The sequence below is a fragment of the Azolla caroliniana genome, unplaced genomic scaffold (assembly GCF_043228905.1).
Source record: "Azolla caroliniana isolate FFs.n. ecotype wild unplaced genomic scaffold, voAzoCaro1.0.p SCAF_17, whole genome shotgun sequence".
Taxonomy (NCBI): Eukaryota; Viridiplantae; Streptophyta; class Polypodiopsida; order Salviniales; family Salviniaceae; genus Azolla; species Azolla caroliniana.
In genome coordinates, this window is record NW_028230452.1 from 5487447 (window position 1) to 5508992 (window position 21546).

General features: G+C 36.2%; 1 protein-coding gene, 2 long non-coding RNA genes and 1 pseudogene across 4 annotated transcripts; all 4 read left to right on the forward strand.

Annotated features, from left to right (window-relative positions):
* Positions 1–760: 760 nt before the first annotated feature.
* LOC147852973 (ubiquitin carboxyl-terminal hydrolase 6-like) lies at positions 761–9719 on the forward strand (annotated as a pseudogene). The gene is made up of 15 exons (XR_015531293.1): positions 761–867; positions 1757–1814; positions 1892–2002; positions 2094–2194; positions 3115–3238; positions 3354–3416; positions 3493–3563; positions 5434–5515; positions 5751–5821; positions 6772–6842; positions 6935–7051; positions 7168–7259; positions 9237–9243; positions 9396–9521; positions 9619–9719. The product of XR_015531293.1 is annotated as a ubiquitin carboxyl-terminal hydrolase 6-like (transcript).
* Positions 3843–5335, forward strand: LOC147852974 (uncharacterized). Its single transcript, XR_015531241.1, has 3 exons — positions 3843–4003; positions 5083–5189; positions 5272–5335. It is a non-coding gene; the product is annotated as an uncharacterized LOC147852974 (long non-coding RNA).
* Positions 9720–10538: 819 nt separating the features above from the next.
* Positions 10539–11239, forward strand: LOC147852975 (uncharacterized). The gene is made up of 4 exons (XR_015531335.1): positions 10539–10580; positions 10652–10799; positions 10871–11018; positions 11090–11239. It is a non-coding gene; the product is annotated as an uncharacterized LOC147852975 (long non-coding RNA).
* A 6332-nt stretch (positions 11240–17571) lies between these two features.
* Positions 17572–21246, forward strand: LOC147852976 (beta-1,3-galactosyltransferase 7-like). The gene is made up of 10 exons (XM_087333147.1): positions 17572–17824; positions 17989–18089; positions 18282–18539; positions 18969–19032; positions 19208–19283; positions 19659–19779; positions 19893–19980; positions 20184–20309; positions 20400–20509; positions 20668–21246. Exons 1-10 carry the CDS (start codon positions 17646–17648, stop codon positions 20847–20849), a joined length of 1305 nt encoding a protein of 434 aa, XP_087189273.1. The 5' UTR covers positions 17572–17645; the 3' UTR covers positions 20850–21246.
* The last annotated feature ends 300 nt before the right edge of the window (positions 21247–21546 follow it).

Sequence of the window (21546 nt, forward strand, 5' to 3'; positions counted from 1 at the left end):
AATCTGCTGATGAGCTTAATCACTTAAATGCAACTAATTTGGATATTAGCCTTTTTTTGATACAAGTTCATTTTTACTATCTTTGGTCATTTCTTAACTCTATTCCTTAACACTATTTCTGTTATCTTTCCTGTGTCTCTTTTTATAACTCTAATCTCTAGTCTTTTTACGTTTATTCTCTTTAAACCTGTCCCTCTATCTGCTTTATTTCAACTAGAACAGATTGCTCACTTGCAATCTGTTTTATTTTTTAATTTCTATAAAGATATCCATTCATTAGCATAAAGAAATTTACATAGGGTAGTGATTGGCAGTGGGAACATCCATCTTGGTGGCTGAAAATGCCATAAAGGGCCTACAATCTTTGAAGGGCAGAAGTGGAGTATCTTTCTAAAAAGTAATAAATTGGAGATGCTGAACAACTTCAGCATCTGAATCCCCAATAAGACAATCCCATTGTCCTTTTTAAAGTATGGACCATGTCCAGCCAAATGTTACACACCCCTTCAACTGTTGAGACTGTAACTTGATGGAAAATGGAAGAGCAACAATCCTTCCAGATGTAGCATATGGTGGTTCTACTCAGTAATTCCTATAATGGTTGCATCTCCTTCCTTCTTCCTAAAAACTGCAGGGGTCACTGAAGGAAGTACACAAACCATTCCGAAGCAAGTCCTGAAAGGATGGTCCAGAGACTAAGCATCATAGTGGAACACAAAGTGGACAAGTGATGTCCAAACCACCATTCCCCATGTGAATAATGACAGGGGACATTAATTGGCAAAGATTCTTAGCAGACGTTTCCATACCAATTGTGACTCAAGGGAGTCCCATAGAGAATGTTTCTATGATTCTTCTTGCAAACCTGTTACCATTCTACCTTATATGACTCTCGATTCATCAACAAACCTTCCCTCCCTCTGTTACTACCATCCCTTATTTTTATAAAATGTATATCTGTTACCATTCTACCTTATATGACTCTCAATTCATCAACAAACCTTCCCTCCCTCTGTTACTACCATCCTTACTTTTATAAAATGCATGTCAGAATTCTCACTCCATACACACACAATAAACTCTAAACCCTAAACTTTGGTGGTATTCATGCCTCTTTTGTGTTTCATTTAGGACTACACCACAATGGAGCCTGTCCACGTTGACATATTAGGCTGGTTTATAATATTTATTTATTTTCTATTGTCTTTATAATTAGGCCATATAGTGACTCTAATGCATTTTATATAAGCCATCCCCTCTCCCAAAAACTAATCTTGTATGAAAGACATATTAACAGGAGAACTAACAAAGATTAAAATTACATATGTTGACATATCAAAATTTGCAAATGCAGAAAAACAAAATGGCTAATAGCAAAGCCAGGTTGCAGTTATGATTGAACTATGATAGAAGTTCTGGACAGATTTGTACTTGATACAATTTTAGGCTGGAAAAATTCTTTTTGTAGAAAAAGAAAGCAGATCTGCTTATATCTTGTATAAAATGATAAGATGCAATTATTTGAGCTATATGATTGACAAAATATGATGGTAGTGACTTTGGAGCTTCAAATCTAGGCATATGCATTTTGAGTTTAAGGGGCTTCTGATTGAAGTTTTAATAACTTACAATTTCCTCATTATTGATTATTGAATGCATTTTAAAACCTTTATTGACGACATTAGTTGACCTAATAATATCCTTCTTCCGCAGAAATAATGAAATTGAAATAACTCTTTCGTTCTTATGTTCTAAGGAATCTCACACTTTTATTATGGGATGATGGAGATTGAACCAGACTTGGTATTAAAGAGGTATGCTTTGGTTCTGGAAATTAGAATTTTATGTTTAAAATAAGGATTCTGTTGCTTAGTCAGTGCCTCTGGAGCAGGGCCAACGGTTAATGATGATGGGTAGTGCTGGGGAGATTCCTCAGGAACCAGAAACGGGACCTGTATTTGTGGAAGATCTTTCTGAAGAGGATCAGGAACATGCTGCTTTGGTATGAATTCGTCCATTTTCTTTCTGGTTGTTTATTGTTAACTGAAAGCAGAAATTTGGTTTCTTAACCAAGCTTGCATTGAACTTTGCAGGGCCACACAGCTGGACTTTTAAATTTAGGAAACACGTGTTACATGAATTCTACTTTACAATGCTTACATTCAGTTCCAGAACTAAAGAGTGCATTGACAAAGTAGGCATCATTATCTACCTTGCCCGACAGCTTTTTGTTTTGTTGGAAATCACTGAGTTTTTATATCATTGGGCAGCCAATCTGCAGTAAGATGACTGGAAACTGTACAGTATTATGAAGCATTTTGCATATTTTGGAAGATTGTGGATGTAACAAACCAAAAATCTTGTGAATCCTTTCAGAATAATAGTATAAAATGTAATGCTGGCAAGTGTAAAGCTTAAGCTTAAATTTAAAGTATAACTTAGATAATGAGAGAACTGCAGTAGTCCTGGAATCGTGCATCCCTTGCTTTTGATCTATGGAGCACTTTGATATAATGAGAAATCTAATAATTTTCAACAAGACAAGACTAAAAACCAAAAGGGTGAATTGGAAAGGAAAATAAAGGATTAAATTTCTAGTAACTGTGTAGAAGTAATTACAACATGGTTGTATCTTTAGGTCTGATTGAATTGATATTGCAATTCAAATTTCTACATGCGTCTTGGTATCATTTGCATTATATGCAGAATTATTGAAAAATTGTTGTGCAATGTGCTTTTGGTATTCTTATATGTGCATGGAGCCTTGCTGATTTGATGGCAGTCAGACAGAATGTTTTGTTTCAAGATGTGTGAAGAATACCCTATTCCTGTTTCATACGCCAGTTCACTACGTAGCACCAGTAGGGGACAATATCCCGTTATTTGTCTCTGTTTCCTGTTGGGTTTGCATTCCATGTGACCATGGGCTGATGATGCATTGTTATATGGATTTTATGACATCTTGGATTATTTCTATGTTTTGGTGCGAGTCTGGAATATAATTGGATATCATTGATGTCTTATAGCTTGGAAATGATTTCATTGTACCTTTGATTTTATTGATTCTCGGATTTATCTGATGACACTTTCATTATTCTTTTTTGTTAATTTAAGGTATTCCAGTGGTGGAGCAAATGAACTTGACACTTCATCACATTTGTTAACTCTTGCAACTCGTGAATTATTCAATGAATTGGATACAAGTCATCATGCTGCTGCCCCTGTTCGATTTTGGATGGTCTCTCTCAATCCTTATGTGATTGACACCTTCTTTCTTGTTATTAATAATTTAGATATATCCCAATTTCTTGAGCATTTACTGAGATAAGATTTTATTTTTCTGTTTTAGACAGGTATTGAGAGGAAAGTATCTTCAATTTGCACTGCAGACAAACACTGGCATGTACATGCAACAGGTAAAGGTTCTGGGCCACTTTGTCTCCTGTAAGAAAGTTGTCATCCCCATACTGAATAAAAATGGAAAAAACATAGGATGCAGAAGAATGCTGGGCACAATTATTGTATAGTTTATCTCAGCGATTGCAGCCAACAGAAGATGGGAGGTAGTATTATACGTGGAAAATTCTAAACCAAATTTACATTCATAAACATTTGGTCCATGCTCCATGATTAATGATTAATATCATAACATTGAACCAAGTAATAAAAATGATCTTAGAACTGCCTGAGTAATCTCAAAAGATTAGGATAACTATTGGCTCTTTGTCGTCAGCTTGAATTATTAATGGTTCTGTACATCAACACTAGATAAATAGGGTCTTCATATACCAGCAATTAGCTCTTTCAACCTGAAACATATGATATCAATGCAGAGAGCTGAGTCTAATGGGAGCCTGAAATGTAAGTTTTAGGCCACAGGCAAGAGGTGAAGTTACTGAAGTTTTTGACTGGGGGAAAAATTAAGGAACCACAAGGAAGGGTGACCATGGATTTCTTCTGGAAACGGTGCATGGCACACCCAATTTTTTCTGCTGCTAAAGAGGTGAAGTTACTGAAGTTTTTTACTAGGGTAAATAATTAAGAAACCACACCCAATTGTTTCTGAAAACAGAGCATGACACACCCAATTGTTTCTGTTGCTAATGCCCTTTGCTCAATCATTTAATCGGGATCCAGCATTTTGTAAACCAGCATAGTGTTACATCTCTTGATTGATAACTAGTGACTATGATTTCCTTGAAATGAGAAGTTAAGCAAGACATGTGACCCAATTACATACAGCGGGTGTAGCTCATATATATAGTTTGGCGCAATGTATAGACTAACATGAAAAATTTGTGCAGATATGGAGAGAAAGAGAGTAATTTATAGGCTGTATAGCTTGGCTAGGTAGTAGAAAGTAAGTATTAGGGGGTTCCTCGTCCGGCCTATGATGAGTTGGGGTCTTGGTCCTATAATGTATAATAGGAAGTTAGTATATTAAATCGGGAGGAGTGACAGCATGATCTTTTTCTTTCTCCTTTTCAGTGAGATTCCAGTGTATTGAATGTATCTATGAGCATCACACTTCACCTGTCTGTTTTTATTCATTTCCTACTTTTCAACCGGATTTTTCAATCCAAGAACATACTCAAATTTCTATGTCTAAACATTCGTTTGGTACACCAGGATGTCCTACCCAACTGTAAAGGAGTTATTCAGCATTGCGTTATCAAGCATGTATTATCAAAGTTTGAATTTGGTAGTCGGAATCTAGTATGTAATTAAGCAAGCTGAATGATGCTTATTATTCACTGTATTCCTAAACGTGGTGCGGGGATGGGATTTAGGGGGTTTGCAATTCCAAATTATTTATATTCTAGAGTTAAAAAAGGCTGCTTCTCCTATCAAATAAAAAAATCTCTGCGGTAGTTCAAACAAGTTTTTAAGAAATTGTGTTCTAATTTTTTACTGTGTGCAATTTTTGCATATTATTCATAAAGCTGTAACACTTTTGCATAATTCTTCTGGTTCAATGAAGGCGACATAGACATTGATTTAGAATACATATCCAACATTCTTCATCGAATTTGGGCTGATATTTGGCTGCTACTGCAATACTCGTTTAATATTTTTTTGCAGCACATCTTGTGCTGAAAGTGAAGAAAATGCAACAGAGACAGAGAGTCTATTCTCTCAAGTGTCACATATCCCAGGATGTGAATCTGTTGCTTCACAGATTAAAATTAGTAAGGCAAATATCTCATATGGTCATACTTAAATCATATGAGATATGCTGATTACTCCTGTAATCTTGTGTTTTGCATCTAGGCCATAAAGTGAGATCTGGAAAGGTATCTCCAGCATTGGGCACGACTTCCATTTACACAAAGTAATCCCAAATTAACGATTTACCATCATAAGTGACAATGTCCTCCTGAAATAAATATTCTGGAATTCAATCTCATGTATTATGTACATGTTATCTTACAGGTATTTGACTGTGCAGTTTGTAAGATTCTTCTGGAAGAGAGATTCTAATCAGAAGGCTAAGATTTTGAGAGCATTTATTATTGTTATGAGCTTTTACTTTTCTTCTTCTTCTTCTGAGTTATCCTATGGATAATGTTTCTGTGCTACAGAAAGTAGATTATCCACTAGTGCTGGATGTATTTGATTTATGTTCTGAATATCTCCAACAAAAGCTTAAAGAGTGTTAACCTCTTCATCTCAGTTGTCTCATTATCAAGAGCAATCCGTTGATGTCTTTGCTGTGCGTCATTGTGCTCTTTTCTTTACTTCCCTGGCAGATCCTTAGAGCAGAGGATGATGTGAAAGCAGATCTTTCAAAAAAGACTAATGATGCAGATTCCAAGGTGAAGTGCGTTTTCACAACTAACCTACCAAAACCATTTTCAACTATTGCTTTTGAGTTTAAGCACATTAATCTCCCCCTTTTGAGCATCAAGAAATAGAAATACTTGCAAATGACTAGCCCAATGTACGGAGTAAATGGAGGTATGAGTTATAAACCACCAAAGGAGGTCTCAATCATAGGATTGAGTGTATACCATATGATTTGCTTATACACTCAATGAGATGCATTTCTCAAAGGGAGATACCATTGCCTCTTTAAACAAGGCTTTGGCCCGCTATGCAAGGTAATGGAATATGAGAACCAACGGTGCCTAGGACTTTTCTTGCTAGAACTCAAGAGACATAGGGAAAAGTTGTTGAAGGACAATAATACAGCCACACAAGCGCATCCACAAAGAACAATCACAACTTTCTTTGGCTTCATCACTCCTACTAATGCTACAAGTCAATCAAGGGATACACAAATGGGCTCCTAACGAGGACATAACAAAGGGGTTACAGTAGATCGGGCAATAGCAATTTGTCGTGCACGTAGGCCCTGGCCCCATGGATCACGACCTCAACACCCTTGTCATCGACAGATAAATGCCATTATCTCCTGTCATCGCAAGTGCTTCCCTCGTTTCGGAGACCTCTCCATTCTGGATTGACCTATGCTAGAGACCTTTCGAAGACAAAAGTTACAATATATCTAACTTGAGAATCTCACATGTAGCGAAAACTAAATTCCCTCATCTCTTGTTATCTTATTTACTATTATATTTACTGAGTAATATTTATTTTATTTTGATTTGTTGTTCTCAAAGATGAGGCAACACTTAAGATGTAATATCTTGTTTGGCTTAAAAGACATTAATATATCTTTCTTTTTTTCTTTCTCTGGTTATGTTCATCCACTACCGAGACTAGGTAAATAACTGTGTCAGTGTTTTGTGAAAGTTCATGTGGGTCCAGATTGGTCTCTGAGGTAGGAAGAGGTAGATGGAGAGAGTGCTGGCTTGATTTCCCACATGAAACTGGCAGCAGTAGATTCTTCTAATGTTAGACATTAAAATAAATAACGGTGTTGCTTTCTGGCAGGCTGTTAAATTTAAAACTGTTTTATGATTTGTTTCAGACTGGTTAAATATCCCCCCTCCCCACCCCATCAAGGCCCAAAAAAAAGAAAACCCTGGTGCACCATGGTTTCAGATTTGGGGTTCACTGCACATGGCAATATTTCAGCAGTTTCAGTGTAAGTGTGGTTGAAACATGTTTACCATGATGCTGGGAATTAAAGGATATGATATTCAATATTTACTATGGTGGTTGTGGAGCTAGGCAATGGATATGTACACTGACTACACCTAGGTGTCCACTCGCAGCATGGACATGGTGGTGGTATGGGACATTTGCGTTGTGTCCTGTTACTCATGGTCATTGCTGTTCTTGATGTTCCTATGGTGACTCCATGGCACATTATTGGTGGAGTTTCTGGCCTCTAAAGAAATGACGTGACACTTCCTCTCTTGCCCATGTACTAATACTAAAAGGGTTAAAGGAGCTTGAGGAAGCCTTGGCCAAATTGTACGGCTCAGCCATCTCCCTCGTTTGTTAGGGCTAGTCGATGTGCCAGAAAAGAGTGGCATACTTATCTCTGATGTGGTGGAGGTTGGCCATCTGTAGATGAAGTATTTCTTGGCTCTTGACCTCCCCTAACATACCTTGCTAATTCTATCTATCTGAGAACTGCTTGTCTGGTTTTAAGCTCGAGAGGAAACTGAGAGGAGCAAGAAGCGACAGTAACATGCACAAGCATATATATGAGGAGGCACTGGAGCTACATGTATGAAATTGTTGTGCAGTCATTGACATACCATCAAAACTATGACATTGCTGCTGACTCTGAAAACTAGTGGTTTTGTGCATAAAATGGGCACATTTTCAATTTAAGCGAACCATGTGTGCTTAACAAATCGTGTAAGTTTGTACAATGTGTAATTAGCAGAGAATTGTTTTTCTCATTCTTAGAAAAATGGAGCCAAGAATCCTGGAGAGTATTAATTTAATATGGAAAAGTCAAGACAGTAGATTTTGCAAAGGTTGATGCAAGGTTCCATCCCTAATATGAGGTTGAATCTTCTAGTAAGTTTCAACTTATGGCCTAAGCTGTTGAGAATGCAAGTGAAGACGAGATCAGATGAATTTCACCATTATTGCAGAATAGTAGAAAGAATGGTATGTCAAGCGACAACTTATTGCTCCACACTTCCTCGAGCATAATGGAGGTAAGAAACGCTGATATTGAAGGCAAAGGCTTATTTTGGCTCACAAGGTGTTGACACAGCCTGAGGATACCCACATAGCCATGAGTTTGCTGCTTCACCAATCTTTTATTAATCTATGACACATTATCATCTTTTTTATATCATCATATCAATTTTTTGTTGTGTACATTATTTTTTCTGCTCAATTGTCTCTAGGAGTAACTTTATTAGTGTCAACACCAACAATTAGGGGTATAGTTTGAGTCCAACAATTAGTTCTGATTAGAGGCCATCTAAAAAATGGGGGAAAGAAACTGTGAAATAAGTCTGAAAAATGTCAAGAAGATACAAGAGGCTCTGGAAGAAAACAAGGGCAACTCAGTAAATTTGCAGATTGAAATATGCCTGAAGAGCTTGGTACCAGAACATAGACGTTTGTTTGAAACTCTAGATTTGCATATATATCTGTGATGCTATTTATATGCCTAAATATCTGTGATGCTAGATCAGGTGTAGACATTTTGATACATGTGTTTAGAGCTGTCTAAGAAATGTAAAAATTGGTTAAAACTCCTAGGATTCTCGTTTGGCGAGAGTTTTCTTTAATGTATCATTCCCATCCTCCTGAGAGGAACAAAGAGATGTCAAATCTTGTGGAAATCTAAGGATGTTTGTCTGTATGCCAGCTCTCTGTCTTTGTATCCTTCTCATCCTCCCGAGACGAACATTACCCTGCGGTTAGTCATGTATTGAGCTGTTATAACCTTTTGTCAATGAGTCCTTTATATATTTTTCCTCACACTTAAATATGATTAGAGTATTATTCTGGAACCTTGTCCTTCAACATTATGATGTCCTAGTTGGGATTTATTGTTGTTATCCATGATATGGATTTTACATAAGTGGTCCTTTGTCCTGTTTAGTTCTCTCTATCGGTTGTCTTGTATTGTACTCGCTATCTAGGATGTATCCCCAAGTTGAGTCTTGTTGTCCAAGTAATTATTTTTTGACGAGTACATCAATGGCATTGACGGGAGTTGAGCTATGAATCATATACAACCTGTATGCACGGCTTGTGAGAGAAGTGGCAAATGCGTATGAAGTATTTTGTAGACATTACATGTGCTTACAAAATGTGCCCCTGAAATCTGAGTGCAACTGTGGATGGATCAGATGGCAGGTAAGAACCATCAGATCAAATTTGGGTATAAAAATAGTGCAATGGAAGTCTGTTGCTGCCAATATATGTATGTCCAAAATCAGGATATTTACACGCCCTAGGATTTCTACTATGCAGCAATGATGGATCTTGCTATTTTCTTCTATGAACAGAGAATGATCCACAACCACAGGCTCAGGTGCAGGTAACAGTTTATTATGATTTGGTATCAGTGTTTACTCACAAAGGCCGCAGTGCAGATTCTTGCCATTATGTTGCTTGGGTCCAGCAAGAGAATGGTAACTTGTAAAGTGTTAGTTACAGTCAATAAAATCATGGCAAAGGACTGCCTCTTCCTTATTTATGCAGTTTACATGTGGAAATGTTGTTTTACAGGTAAATGGATCCAATTTGATGATCATCAGCCTATCCATCAGAAAGAGGAGGACATCACAAGGCTTTCTGGAGGAGGCATGTTTCTTTACCCTACTTATTAAAAGCAGAAGACTTGTAGTTACTTTATATATAGCTATATTTAATGTGTTTCCTGATTCAGGTGAGTGGCACATGGCATACATACTCCTCGACAAGGCGAAGAAAGTAGCTTGTCCATAAGGGATTTTTGGCAGTGTTTAAAGTATAATGTTGAACAAATATTTTTTTCAGCAATGAGCTTATGTATGGGAAACTATGAATTACAGGTGATTTATAGCTAAGCACAAGTCTTGTAGTTACTTTATATATAGCCATATTTAATGTATTCCTGATTCAGGTGAGTGGCACATGGCATACATACTCCTTGACGAGGCGAAGAAAGTAGCTTGTCCATAAGGGATTTTTGGTAGAGTGTTTAAAGTATAATGTTGAACAAATATTTTTTTCAGCAATGAGCTTATGTATGGGGAAACTACGAATTACAGGTGATTTATAACTAAGCACAAGTCTTGTAGTTACTTTATATATAGCCATATTTAATGTATTCCTGATTCAGGTGAGTGGCACATGGCATACATACTCCTCGACGAGGCGAAGAAAGTAGCTTGTCCATAAGGGATTTTTGGCAGAGTGTTTAAAGTATAATGTTGAACAAATATTTTTTTCAGCAATGACCTTATGTATGGGGAAACTACGAATTACAGGTGATTTATAGCTAAGCACAAGTCTTGTAGTTACTTTATATATAGCCATATTTAATGTATTCCTGATTCAGGTGAGTGGCACATGGCATACATACTCCTCGACGAGGCGAAGAAAGTAGCTTGTCCATAAGGGATTTTTGGCAGAGTGTTTAAAGTATAATGTTGAACAAATATTTTTTTCAGCAATGACCTTATGTATGGGGAAACTACGAATTACAGGTGATTTATAGCTAAGCACAAGTCTTGTAGTTACTTTATATATAGCCATATTTAATGTATTCCTGATTCAGGTGAGTGGCACATGGCATACATACTCCTCGACAAGGCGAAGAAAGTAGCTTGTCCATAAGGGATTTTTGGCAGAGTGTTTAAAGTATAATGTTGAACAAATATTTTTTTCAGCAATGAGCTTATGTATGGGGAAACTACGAATTACAGGTGATTTATAACTAAGCACAAGTCTTGTAGTTACTTTATATATAGCCATATTTAATGTATTCCTGATTCAGGTGAGTGGCACATGGCATACATACTCCTCGACGAGGCGAAGAAAGTAGCTTGTCCATAAGGGATTTTTGGCAGAGTGTTTAAAGTATAATGTTGAACAAATATTTTTTTCAGCAATGAGCTTATGTATGGGGAAACTACGAATTACAGGTGATTTATAGCTAAGCACAAGTCTTGTAGTTACTTTATATATAGCCATATTTAATGTATTCCTGATTCAGGTGAGTGGCACATGGCATACATACTCCTCGACAAGGCGAAGAAAGTAGCTTGTCCATAAGGGATTTTTGGCAGAGTGTTTAAAGTATAATGTTGAACAAATATTTTTTTCAGCAATGAGCTTATGTATGGGGAAACTACGAATTACAGGTGATTTATAGCTAAGCACAAGTCTTGTAGTTACTTTATATATAGCCATATTTAATGTATTCCCGATTCAGGTGAGTGGCACATGGCATACTTACTCTACAAGGCGAAGAAAGTAGCTTGTCCATAAGGGATTTTTGGCAGAGTGTTTTAAGTATAATGTTGAAGAAATAATTTTTTAAGCAATGAGCTTATGTATGGGAAACTACGAATTACAGTTGGTTTACAGATAGTGTCTTTACAGAACTGGAATTTGCAGGAAGAGATTTTCTTATGGTGGCTTGTGTTATATTGTTCTCTTTGTTAGTTATTCTTTGGTTTATTCAGGACACAAATGTGAATTTCACTATTGAGTTTCCTGTAGAAAAATAATTGATGCTTACTTATGAATCAATATTGAATTTGGAATTTTCCTTTTGCATAATAGAACTGCCCACTTGTAATCTCACTTGTGTAGAGAATAAAGTTTCTTTCTTTCTTTTTATGAAATTGCCTCTATATGACCTAAATATTTAAAAGCATAGAAGACCAGAGCTTACAACCATAAACCGATATGAACCTATGACATGTGGGAACATCTGGAGGTTTGGGAGCATAAGGAGTTTGGGCTATAAAACAGGGATCTAGTTCTCGTCTGCACTACAACATATTGAGATGTGGAGATTCTTGGAAAAACTCTCTTCTTTCAAATCTACTCATCTCAACATCCAAGGTATAAGTTAAGGTAATGTTTTATGTTTGTCTTTTATCCTTTGCTTTGAGGTGGTTGGTATGGTTAAGCACCCTTAAATGATTATTTTCTTGATTTAAATACTCATCTCTTGTCATTACTATTTTTTACCTTAATTAGTTTGACCAAATGCCATTTGAGCTTCAAAAGCATAGAGAATCAATTGTTACATTAACATATCGTATATCACTACTTCAGTAATTATTCACCTTTGCTAACAACATGCCAATGAGTCAAGATAGAGCAAGTAGAGGAATGCCAATGACTAATGCATTTATCATGATTACCATGTTATGCGAAGATTTGAACCCATGCCATTAGGAGAATCATATTATAATATAGATTTTATGTTTTCAATATTTTCCTTTGAAATGTTAGGTTGAGTTGAAACACTATAAAGTTATTTCCCATTGTAAGATTGAGAATTGAGATTACTCAATCCTCACCCTTCATTCCTAATGAATTAGCCCACGACTATGGTTATGAATATACTCATAATGGTATAGTTCGTTTCCCACGTTTCCTTCAGGGCCATTGTATCTTGAATGTAGCTCAACACATGATCTTGCATATGTATTGGCAAGCAATGTGTGCCATGTTGGGTAGTTGGGGTTACGTATGAGCACCCACTATATAACTTTAGTCACCCTAGCCAACCAAATATTAGTGCATCTTGTACTCCCAAGCTATGTAGGTGTGCTTTTTCAACTTGTGTTGGAAGCATGTTACTCATTTATGCATTTATTATGTTGATATAGCTCAATTCATATGGTTTTCCTCGATGTATACCTCGTCTCTTGCAACAACACTCGAGTAACGATAGTTGGTACGATAGTTGGTTTGAGCTAGCATCTCCAATTGCTCACACAACTTCAATGGTAGAGCTTGACAAAGGATCTCCAACCCTAATGCTTTGGTGCCATGTAAAAATATTGACTCTTGATGAGTTAGGGTATGTGGAAGCATTGTGCATGTATGAGAGTGAGTGTGCACATGAGCACAAGAAAGAATCAAGAAAAAACTACATCTATGAACTAAGAATCATCATTAAAAATGACGTCGCAAGGGGGATTATGTACAAGTCCTCAAGGGACTATCCCATTAAGTGTTAGCGGAATCTAGTCATAGACATCCACTCAAGTACGATTTTGTCATAAGACTATTTAATATTCTTTCACCACGGTTACCCATGACAACAAACTAGATATTTTAATCTCATTCTTCATGTAGCTAAACAAGTCATAGATATTACAATAAGGTTTGTTCACACACACACACACACATTTTAATCGTGCTTTTCTCCATAAGCATGAGTTTACATGAGTTGAGCTTGATTCTCAACATTATACATATTGATCAAATTTCCTCTTGTTAAAGAAAGAGTTTATTAATTATATGTGATTTTGGATCAAAGAAAGATGCATAATCATTTCTTTTAGTGACAAAATCCATGAGATGGGATTGTAAATCAGGGAGGAAGATATGCTGAAATGTAAAGACAGAATGTGAAAACAGCAAAATGGACAAATGCGCAGGCACACTGTTTTACGTGTAAACCCTAAAACACGGAAAAACCACGGGAGAACAAATCTTCACTATAATAGTGGGTATACAAGAGAAGGAAACCAGATTACAACCTCTGCACAACAAAGTATTCCCCTTAGGTTCAGGCAACAAGTACCTCTCTATCTGTGTCTGCACGCGAGCTCTCTCTCACGCCACTCTTCTTCTCTCTCACATTGTTCTACTCTACAGAAACTCTATTCTACATCTACATTTTTACACACTTTATAAAGTTTTGCCTTAGAGGTATTTATACCTCAACACGGTATGGGCTATTTACAAATATGTCTGTTATTATTATTATCTAATAATAATACTTCGTTAATCAACCGATTGATCGACTAGTCAATTTGACTAGCCGACTTCTATGGCAACTGCCCATTCGGCCCGACTAGTCAATCTTGACTTCGACTTGCATCATCTATGCAATGTTGTCGACTCTCCATGTCTTTGGTTGTCAGCTCTCAGTCGAACTATCGGCTCCTCCCACATGAGGGACATATTCCTAACAAAAATGTGAGAATCCTAGATTGTGCATTCATGTAAACGAGGCCAAAGGTCAATTTTAGAGTTATTCTATATTTGATGGTGTTTCGGTATTGTTCCTTTAAAGTTTAATGTACCAAACTCTTATTAAAAATCATAAGAGCTTAGCATTGCTAACAAGCATAGAATGTAAATTTGTCAAAGCAAATACTACCTTCTCAAAATCGTAGGCAATATTAGTTTACTATTAAAAAGTGGCGTAAGAGCATTGTTATTGTCATTTGCTCCACAATACCATGAATGAAAATGATGGTTAGAGGGCAACCTTAACGATACATTATTTACTTGCAAAAGTAGAAGGGTGTAGTTTAAATTTACAACGTTGCCTTTTGTCTAAACTTTTGGGTTTAGTTCTCATGCACAAGGCTGATCTTGCATTTATTATAAGAATTTTAGTTTGAGATTATGAACACTATTAGTTTGATCCCAAAACATTGACATTGAAATTTACTCCATTTGCAATGTTTGAGAATGATACCATTGTCTCTGAAAAGGCAATATTAAATATGAGCTTGTTATGGCTAATATTTTAGACGTAAACTTTATGAACATGTTTTCATTAGAAAAGTGGCATATATCACTGAAGCAACACCAAGGACACTTGACACCTTTCTATATATGTAATTTTTAAAACAATATTGGATATTCAAAAGTTTGTTACAATAGATATGTGAAGAAATAATATGTAGATAGAAGACCTATAGCACAAATATCATAACACAATGGTTTTTTATATACACAACTTTTGCTTTCATTTTTTGAGCATTACGCTAAGTATTTGGGACACAATTCCATGGGGACGTGCTAGAAACATACTCCTTGTGTTGTGTGTTACAACGTAGTGTAACCATTTTTATGTGATCACTGATCACCAAAACAAAGACTTCACCTCCTTTAACATTTAAACAAGTAAAGTCTTTGAAAGGCAATTCCTTTGCACATGCCATAAATTACACTTTCCACTTTCTATTGACACATTATGCTCTAAAAACATACGTAGTGTCCACTTACCTTTCAAAGATTTTAAAGTTTCAATGCACTTCCCATGTGAGCTTCCTCCTTTTTATTAACTTTCATTACGTGCTTTGTCCCTTAGAGCACCAGCAAGAGAAATAAACAAGGGTGAAGTAAAGAAGGTTGAATATTGACATTAGACGCAAAGCAAGATAAATCATATGCTTTCCATTCTTTTGGGAAATATTGTAGCCGATTAACCTTGAAGACACGGAAAGATAGATTACAAATATACCATGCCGCTTATGAGAACTTATCGAGAAGCAATGATCCAAAGTTTGAAGATGAACACTTGAATATAGTTGTTGTCTACAATGCTTCACCCATAGGTGTTGTATAAGCTATATTGGTGTCCTTTGTTTGCATTAAGAATTGATGCTAATAATGAGAAACCCCAGGCATATAGTCTTATGTACTCTATGTGTGCACATGTTCATTCTAAGCTTTTTGAAGTTCCCAAACATTATTGGCGTGGAAGACAATTATGGTTATACTTTAAACAATAGTTAAGTTGAAGAGGTTGTTAGATTGTCTTTGTGGCTTTTAAAATTCCATGATGAAATCCATTAGAGAGATATTATTCCATTGTTTTTGTGTTAAGTATCTCATATCTTTTTTCATAGAGGCATACAATTGTTTTAGGAAACATGGTCTAAAACTTTAAAGTAGAGTTGTATTTCAATATGGAAGGGAGTAACTTGGTGTCGTTTTTGTAGAACTAGTTGAGGTTATTTGTATTAGAAAATTTTAGGCATTATAATTATGATGTTTTGCTTTAAAAAGTAAATATTTTGATCAATTTCAGTTGTCTTGGATAAAAAGGGTTGTCAAATAATGAGTTCATCAATGACCTATATTCCTTGTTAATTCATACTTAAGAGGCAATGCATCACCTTTGTGGCGTGCACATAATGTCTTGTTTGGTTGATACACTAATTAATGAGCTTGGAGAAAGTATGATAGTTTACATAGGAATGACATTCATTCGTTCCTTTTGTCATGACATATTATTGGAAAATTGAGCACTTCCGGTATGATAAAGGCTTTGTATAGCACATATAACAACTGCATGCATTATGAAGAGTTGTCCTTTTTCAATTGCTTGACGTTACACATGGTGATGATGATGGGTTTCAATTATGAGAGTGTGAAGCATTCTTCAATTGATTATGCTCTTTGCAATAAGATGACTTAGTACTTGATAGTACAACCATTTGCTAGCTAAATTTGGTGATTGGTTTTGACTCACAATTTGTATTCAATAGCTCAGTCAAAGGATAACGACATCACATATTTTGCTATTTGAAAATTTTGTTTGCACACCTAGACACTATATCTTGAAGTTAACATGTTATCCATGCATAAACTACATCTACGCATACTATATGTCTAAGGGAACTAATACCTTCTCCACATGTCCTAGTTTTGGAAGGCAATAATTGTGAAGCATATTAGTCTGCTATATGTAGAGCGTAGAGTGGTCCCATCCTAACAAGGGACCCTAGGTGAAGCATTGTACTTTGTAGAGAATTTATACAACACATAGTACATTTCACATTGCACACTGTCTCGGCCCGATATCCAAGGAGAAGTTTGAAAAGCATGTGAATTCGATCAAACACGTTCCATTTTGATCTTACGACTTGACCTTCCCAAAACAACGCAAGTGTGAGTAGCATGATAGGTTCAGTGCAATGTGCACTATCACACGATTATTAGAGGCATTTCATTGACTAACGAACAATCTACATAATGTCCATAACCAAACACTCATCATACTTTCCATCAAGAAGCTTTTTCTTTATAAAATGTATGACATATGTATGTGTGCCTTGCTCTCTTTCCATGTTCCTATTCGTAAAACATGGGCAAAAGGGCATAGTTCGTTGTGTAATCATTAGTTGTGGGTTTTCCGAGGCTTCACATGACCAAGCTTGATGCTGCCTTTTCTTTGACCAAGGGTATAAATGAGATACCGTTTAAAAAGAAGATAAGAACTAGAGGGGTACAATCGATATATGTAAAAATGACTCCTTCTAACTAACATGGAAGGGAGGTGGGGAGCAAGAAGAAATAAAGAAGTGAATGTATGCATGTATGCCATGTATGTATGTATGTATGTATGTATGTTGTATGTATGTCATGTGTGCCATGTATGTATTTAAGCCATGTACGTACGTATGCATGTGTGTATATAAGTGTATGCATGTGCATATGTTTGTTTGTCTAGTCTCTATGCATATCAATGTATGGCTGGATTTATAAGTAAGTGTATGTATGTACATATGTTTGTATGTCTATGCATATATATGTATAGATGGATGTATAATGTATGTATGTATGTATGTATGTATAATGTACGTACGTACGTACGTAAGTAAGTAAGTATGTGTGTATGTACGTATGTACAAAATTGTAAAATGTAAAGGTATCCCCCCTCTGCCTTGTCTCTTATTTTCCATACAATTAATCTACATTAATCATATAGCTATACCTGACTCTTGATCAGGTGTAATTATTATATATATATATATGTTTGTTAGACAGATTACAGGTATATGATGGCTAATTGTCTGTTAAGAAGGGGTTATGAAGTGATTAGGCTTGGTCATCATCATCATCACCATCACCACAAGAATGATGGCTGTTGGGTATGGGGCAGCATTCTATGCAGCACTGTTTGCAGTAGCATTTTATGCATCCTAGTGGCCTTACCAATGCTCCTACTTACCCACAGGTGCCTGCCAATTCACAGATTTAACTTCATAATATACATCATCATCATCATCATTATCATCATATTATTCTGATTAATATAAGTTGTTGCTGTTCCGTTTACATTAATAATCACTAAGCTACTTAATTACTTCATTCATTCCTGTTTTTATGAATCCGTTGTAGGCCTCCTTTATACAAACTAGACACCACATTCACATTCACATCATCATCAGTTGCTCCATTATCATCATGCTTCCACCTGCCCATACCTCAAGTACCTGCAGGTATTTACTAGTATTCTTTGCTTCCATGTTTTTGTAACCATATCTATTTATGTGCATGCATGTATATATGTGTACATATGTCCGGTATGTGCATGTTTCCATATTTTGTATTTGTATGTGTGTAATTTGGAGTGGATAGCATACTATGATGAATCTTGATGGAAACTATCAGCTCCATGATTTCAAGTGCAGATAAAAGGCACGATCATGAGTTGGAACCATCACATAGTATCATCGCTCATCATGAAGCAAACCTTCAACCAGAGGGTTCTCCACATCCAGAAGCAGATAATTCTTACATGACCACTAGCAAGTTACTGTATAGCACTCCAAGAAGGAATGGCGATGAGCCCCCGAATCGACCCAAAGTGTTTGTCTTTGTCGGAATCATTACTGCATTTAGCAGCCGAAGACGCCGTGATTCCATTCGACAAACATGGATGCCAAGAGGTTCGATCATTACATGCAATACACACTCACTCACACAGGATATGTCTTAGACAAAGATCTTCACTACCATTACCACATTGATAATTTAATCAGACCTAACATTTTCAGGGAACATAAAAGTGGTGAGACCTTGTTGAAACTAGTACATAAATGGGAAAAATATGTCTATAACTTCTTAACTGGTATAAGAAATGTCAAAAAATCCAGTATTATGTTCTACGTGGCATAGAAATTTCGTGGAATTGTCTGATTTTAAATATATATATTGTGGTCCAATCAAAGATACGGAAAGCCACAGTTTTCATAATTGGCATTTGAAACATTACATGCATGTCGTTACTGCATATAGTTATTTCATCTTACATTAATTTATACTTGAAACACTGGAGGTTTTTAATTATTGAATCGAGTATATTTTAAGCGTATCAGGTGAAAAGTTGACAAGATTGGAGAAGGAGAAGGGTATTGTTGTCAGATTTGTAATAGGCCATGGGTAAGACATAGAAACAATACTTTACATACATACATTTAAAAACTGTGTTTGCATACACTGCTTCAATTTATGGAAGTTTGCAATATGATCATAAGATGAATCTTATGCCTCATTTTCTGGTTTTGTTCTTATTATAAGATCAACCCATGATAGTATTTTGTGTGATATATTATAGTGGCACTCGTGGTGGTATTCTGGACCGAGCTATCGAAGCTGAAGACTCGCAACACCATGACTTTTTGAGATTGCAAGTGAGATTTGATTATAATGCTCATGGAATGCTTAATTCACAAGATTTCTTACAGGCTCACATTTTCTCCACTTAATATATGATCTGATCTAAACATTCCCCCCCCCCCCCCCCCCCCACTTGTGTATGATTTCTAGACATCTCTAGGACTAGGACATGATGACTCATGTTTCCTAGTTCCCTGATTTTGACACATTTTCCCCATTCTCTACAACAAATCTAGAAATGTTCCTTTGCCATTTGCGAAGAAACTTACCGTGCTATTATTACATATGCTCAATGTGTTGGATACAAATTAATAATGCACTGGAGTAGCATTCCTTTTGGATCGATAATGAGGTTTGAATTTGCTCACTAATTATTAGATGATTGACAGGCACATGGCGAAGGGTATCATGAATTATCAGCCAAAACAAAGATGTATTTCGCTACTGCCGTCTCCACATGGGATGCCGAGTATTATGTGAAAGTGGATGATGATGTGCATGTGAACTTGGGTGAGACAGATTAAAGAAAATCCACACATACATCTTATAACAAAGAGACGCATCTTATGATATATGTAATCATGTTGGATCATGATTGATATGGGATACATACATCATTGTAGGGGCTCTTGCCGCAACTCTAGCCCGACATCGAACCCGACCACGCATTTACATTGGTTGCATGAAATCTGGCCCTGTTCTTGCACAAAAGTAAGGTTCCATTTTATTTTTCTTTAATGTATACTGATGAATTGACGGAACTTATGTACAAAACTTAATGTTCAGTTGTGGATTCTTATTCATGGTGCTAATTTTTCTCCGACTCGAATTGGGGCTTTTAAATACTACAATACACAAATAAGAGGCAATACATCGCACACTGTGATTTGCATTAAAATATCTTGCATTTACAGGGGAGTAAGATATCATGAGCCAGAGCACTGGAAATTTGGTGAACCCGGAAACAAATACTTCCGACATGCCACTGGACAATTCTATGCCATTTCTCGTGACTTAGCGGTGTATATATCCAAAAACATGTCAGTTCTCGAAAGCCTCGCTGTTTAAAATCATGATAACTCCTGCTAATGGAAGATTTTGCTAGACTTATGTAACCTTCTTAACTACAGTGACATATTACACAAATATGCCAATGAAGATGTTTCACTAGGGGCATGGTTTATTGGCCTTGACGTCGACCACATTGATGACAGAAGAATGTGTTGTGGTACTCCTCCTGGTAAGCTCAGCAATTTCAATGTAGTACTCCAATTGAAGTTATGTCAGACCAGTTCAAAACCTTTGGGGTGCCATGACTCACGACATATATGATTTTTTAACATGATTTTCTTCTTAGAAGAGTATTACCCCATGTTCTCAATTATAATTTGTTTGCAGATTGTGAATGGAAGTTGCAAGCAGGCAATGCATGTGTTGCATCATTTGATTGGTCATGTAGTGGGATTTGTAAATCTGTGGATAGATTAAAGAGTATACATGAAAGATGCGGTGAAAGTCATGAATCGCGGGCACTATCGAATTCGAGTCACATTTTCGCTCATCGCCAATCCATGAGTTAACCACAAATTTGCATTCTCAAAAGCATGCAATAATGAATTTTTTCGTGGATTGAGATCTGCTCATGCCCTTTAGTATATTGAAGATGTGGGTTTAGTGTCATCAAGCTAATCACAATATCCCTCTAACATTCTTAGAAGCTTCAAATGAGTAAAATTATATTTGCTTGATCCATGTCCAACCTATTTATAAGGACTAGGATTTGAGTCTCTCATTACCTCGCATGGGTAATATACATGTATAATTTTTGACAAAAATGTATCAATTCCATCTGCATAATGATGAATCAATGTGCCATTATTAAATATGGCATAATTTATATGGATTGCAAGAGGAATTAATTATGTTAATATTTCAATGCAATACCCATCTTGAATATAACCTTGGATGATTATCTTATCCATTGTCTTTTGCTTAGCCTTTATAGGTTGTATGTAAACAAAGATTGGTTTTTTCTCAAATTCAATTGACTCCTACATAGTATGCACCAATTTATATAAAACCTTATTTTTTAGTCTTGCTTTTATTGTCTCATATGAACTTTTCCGGTAATTTAGTCTCTCTATTACATGTGCCTTGAGAGCCTTGGGATATCTGGTCCTAATATGGGGAACCTTGCTCTTCTTGACAAACCAATATTGATCACATACTACAATGCAATGTTGCACCCAATCACCAATAATAGTAGTAATATCCATG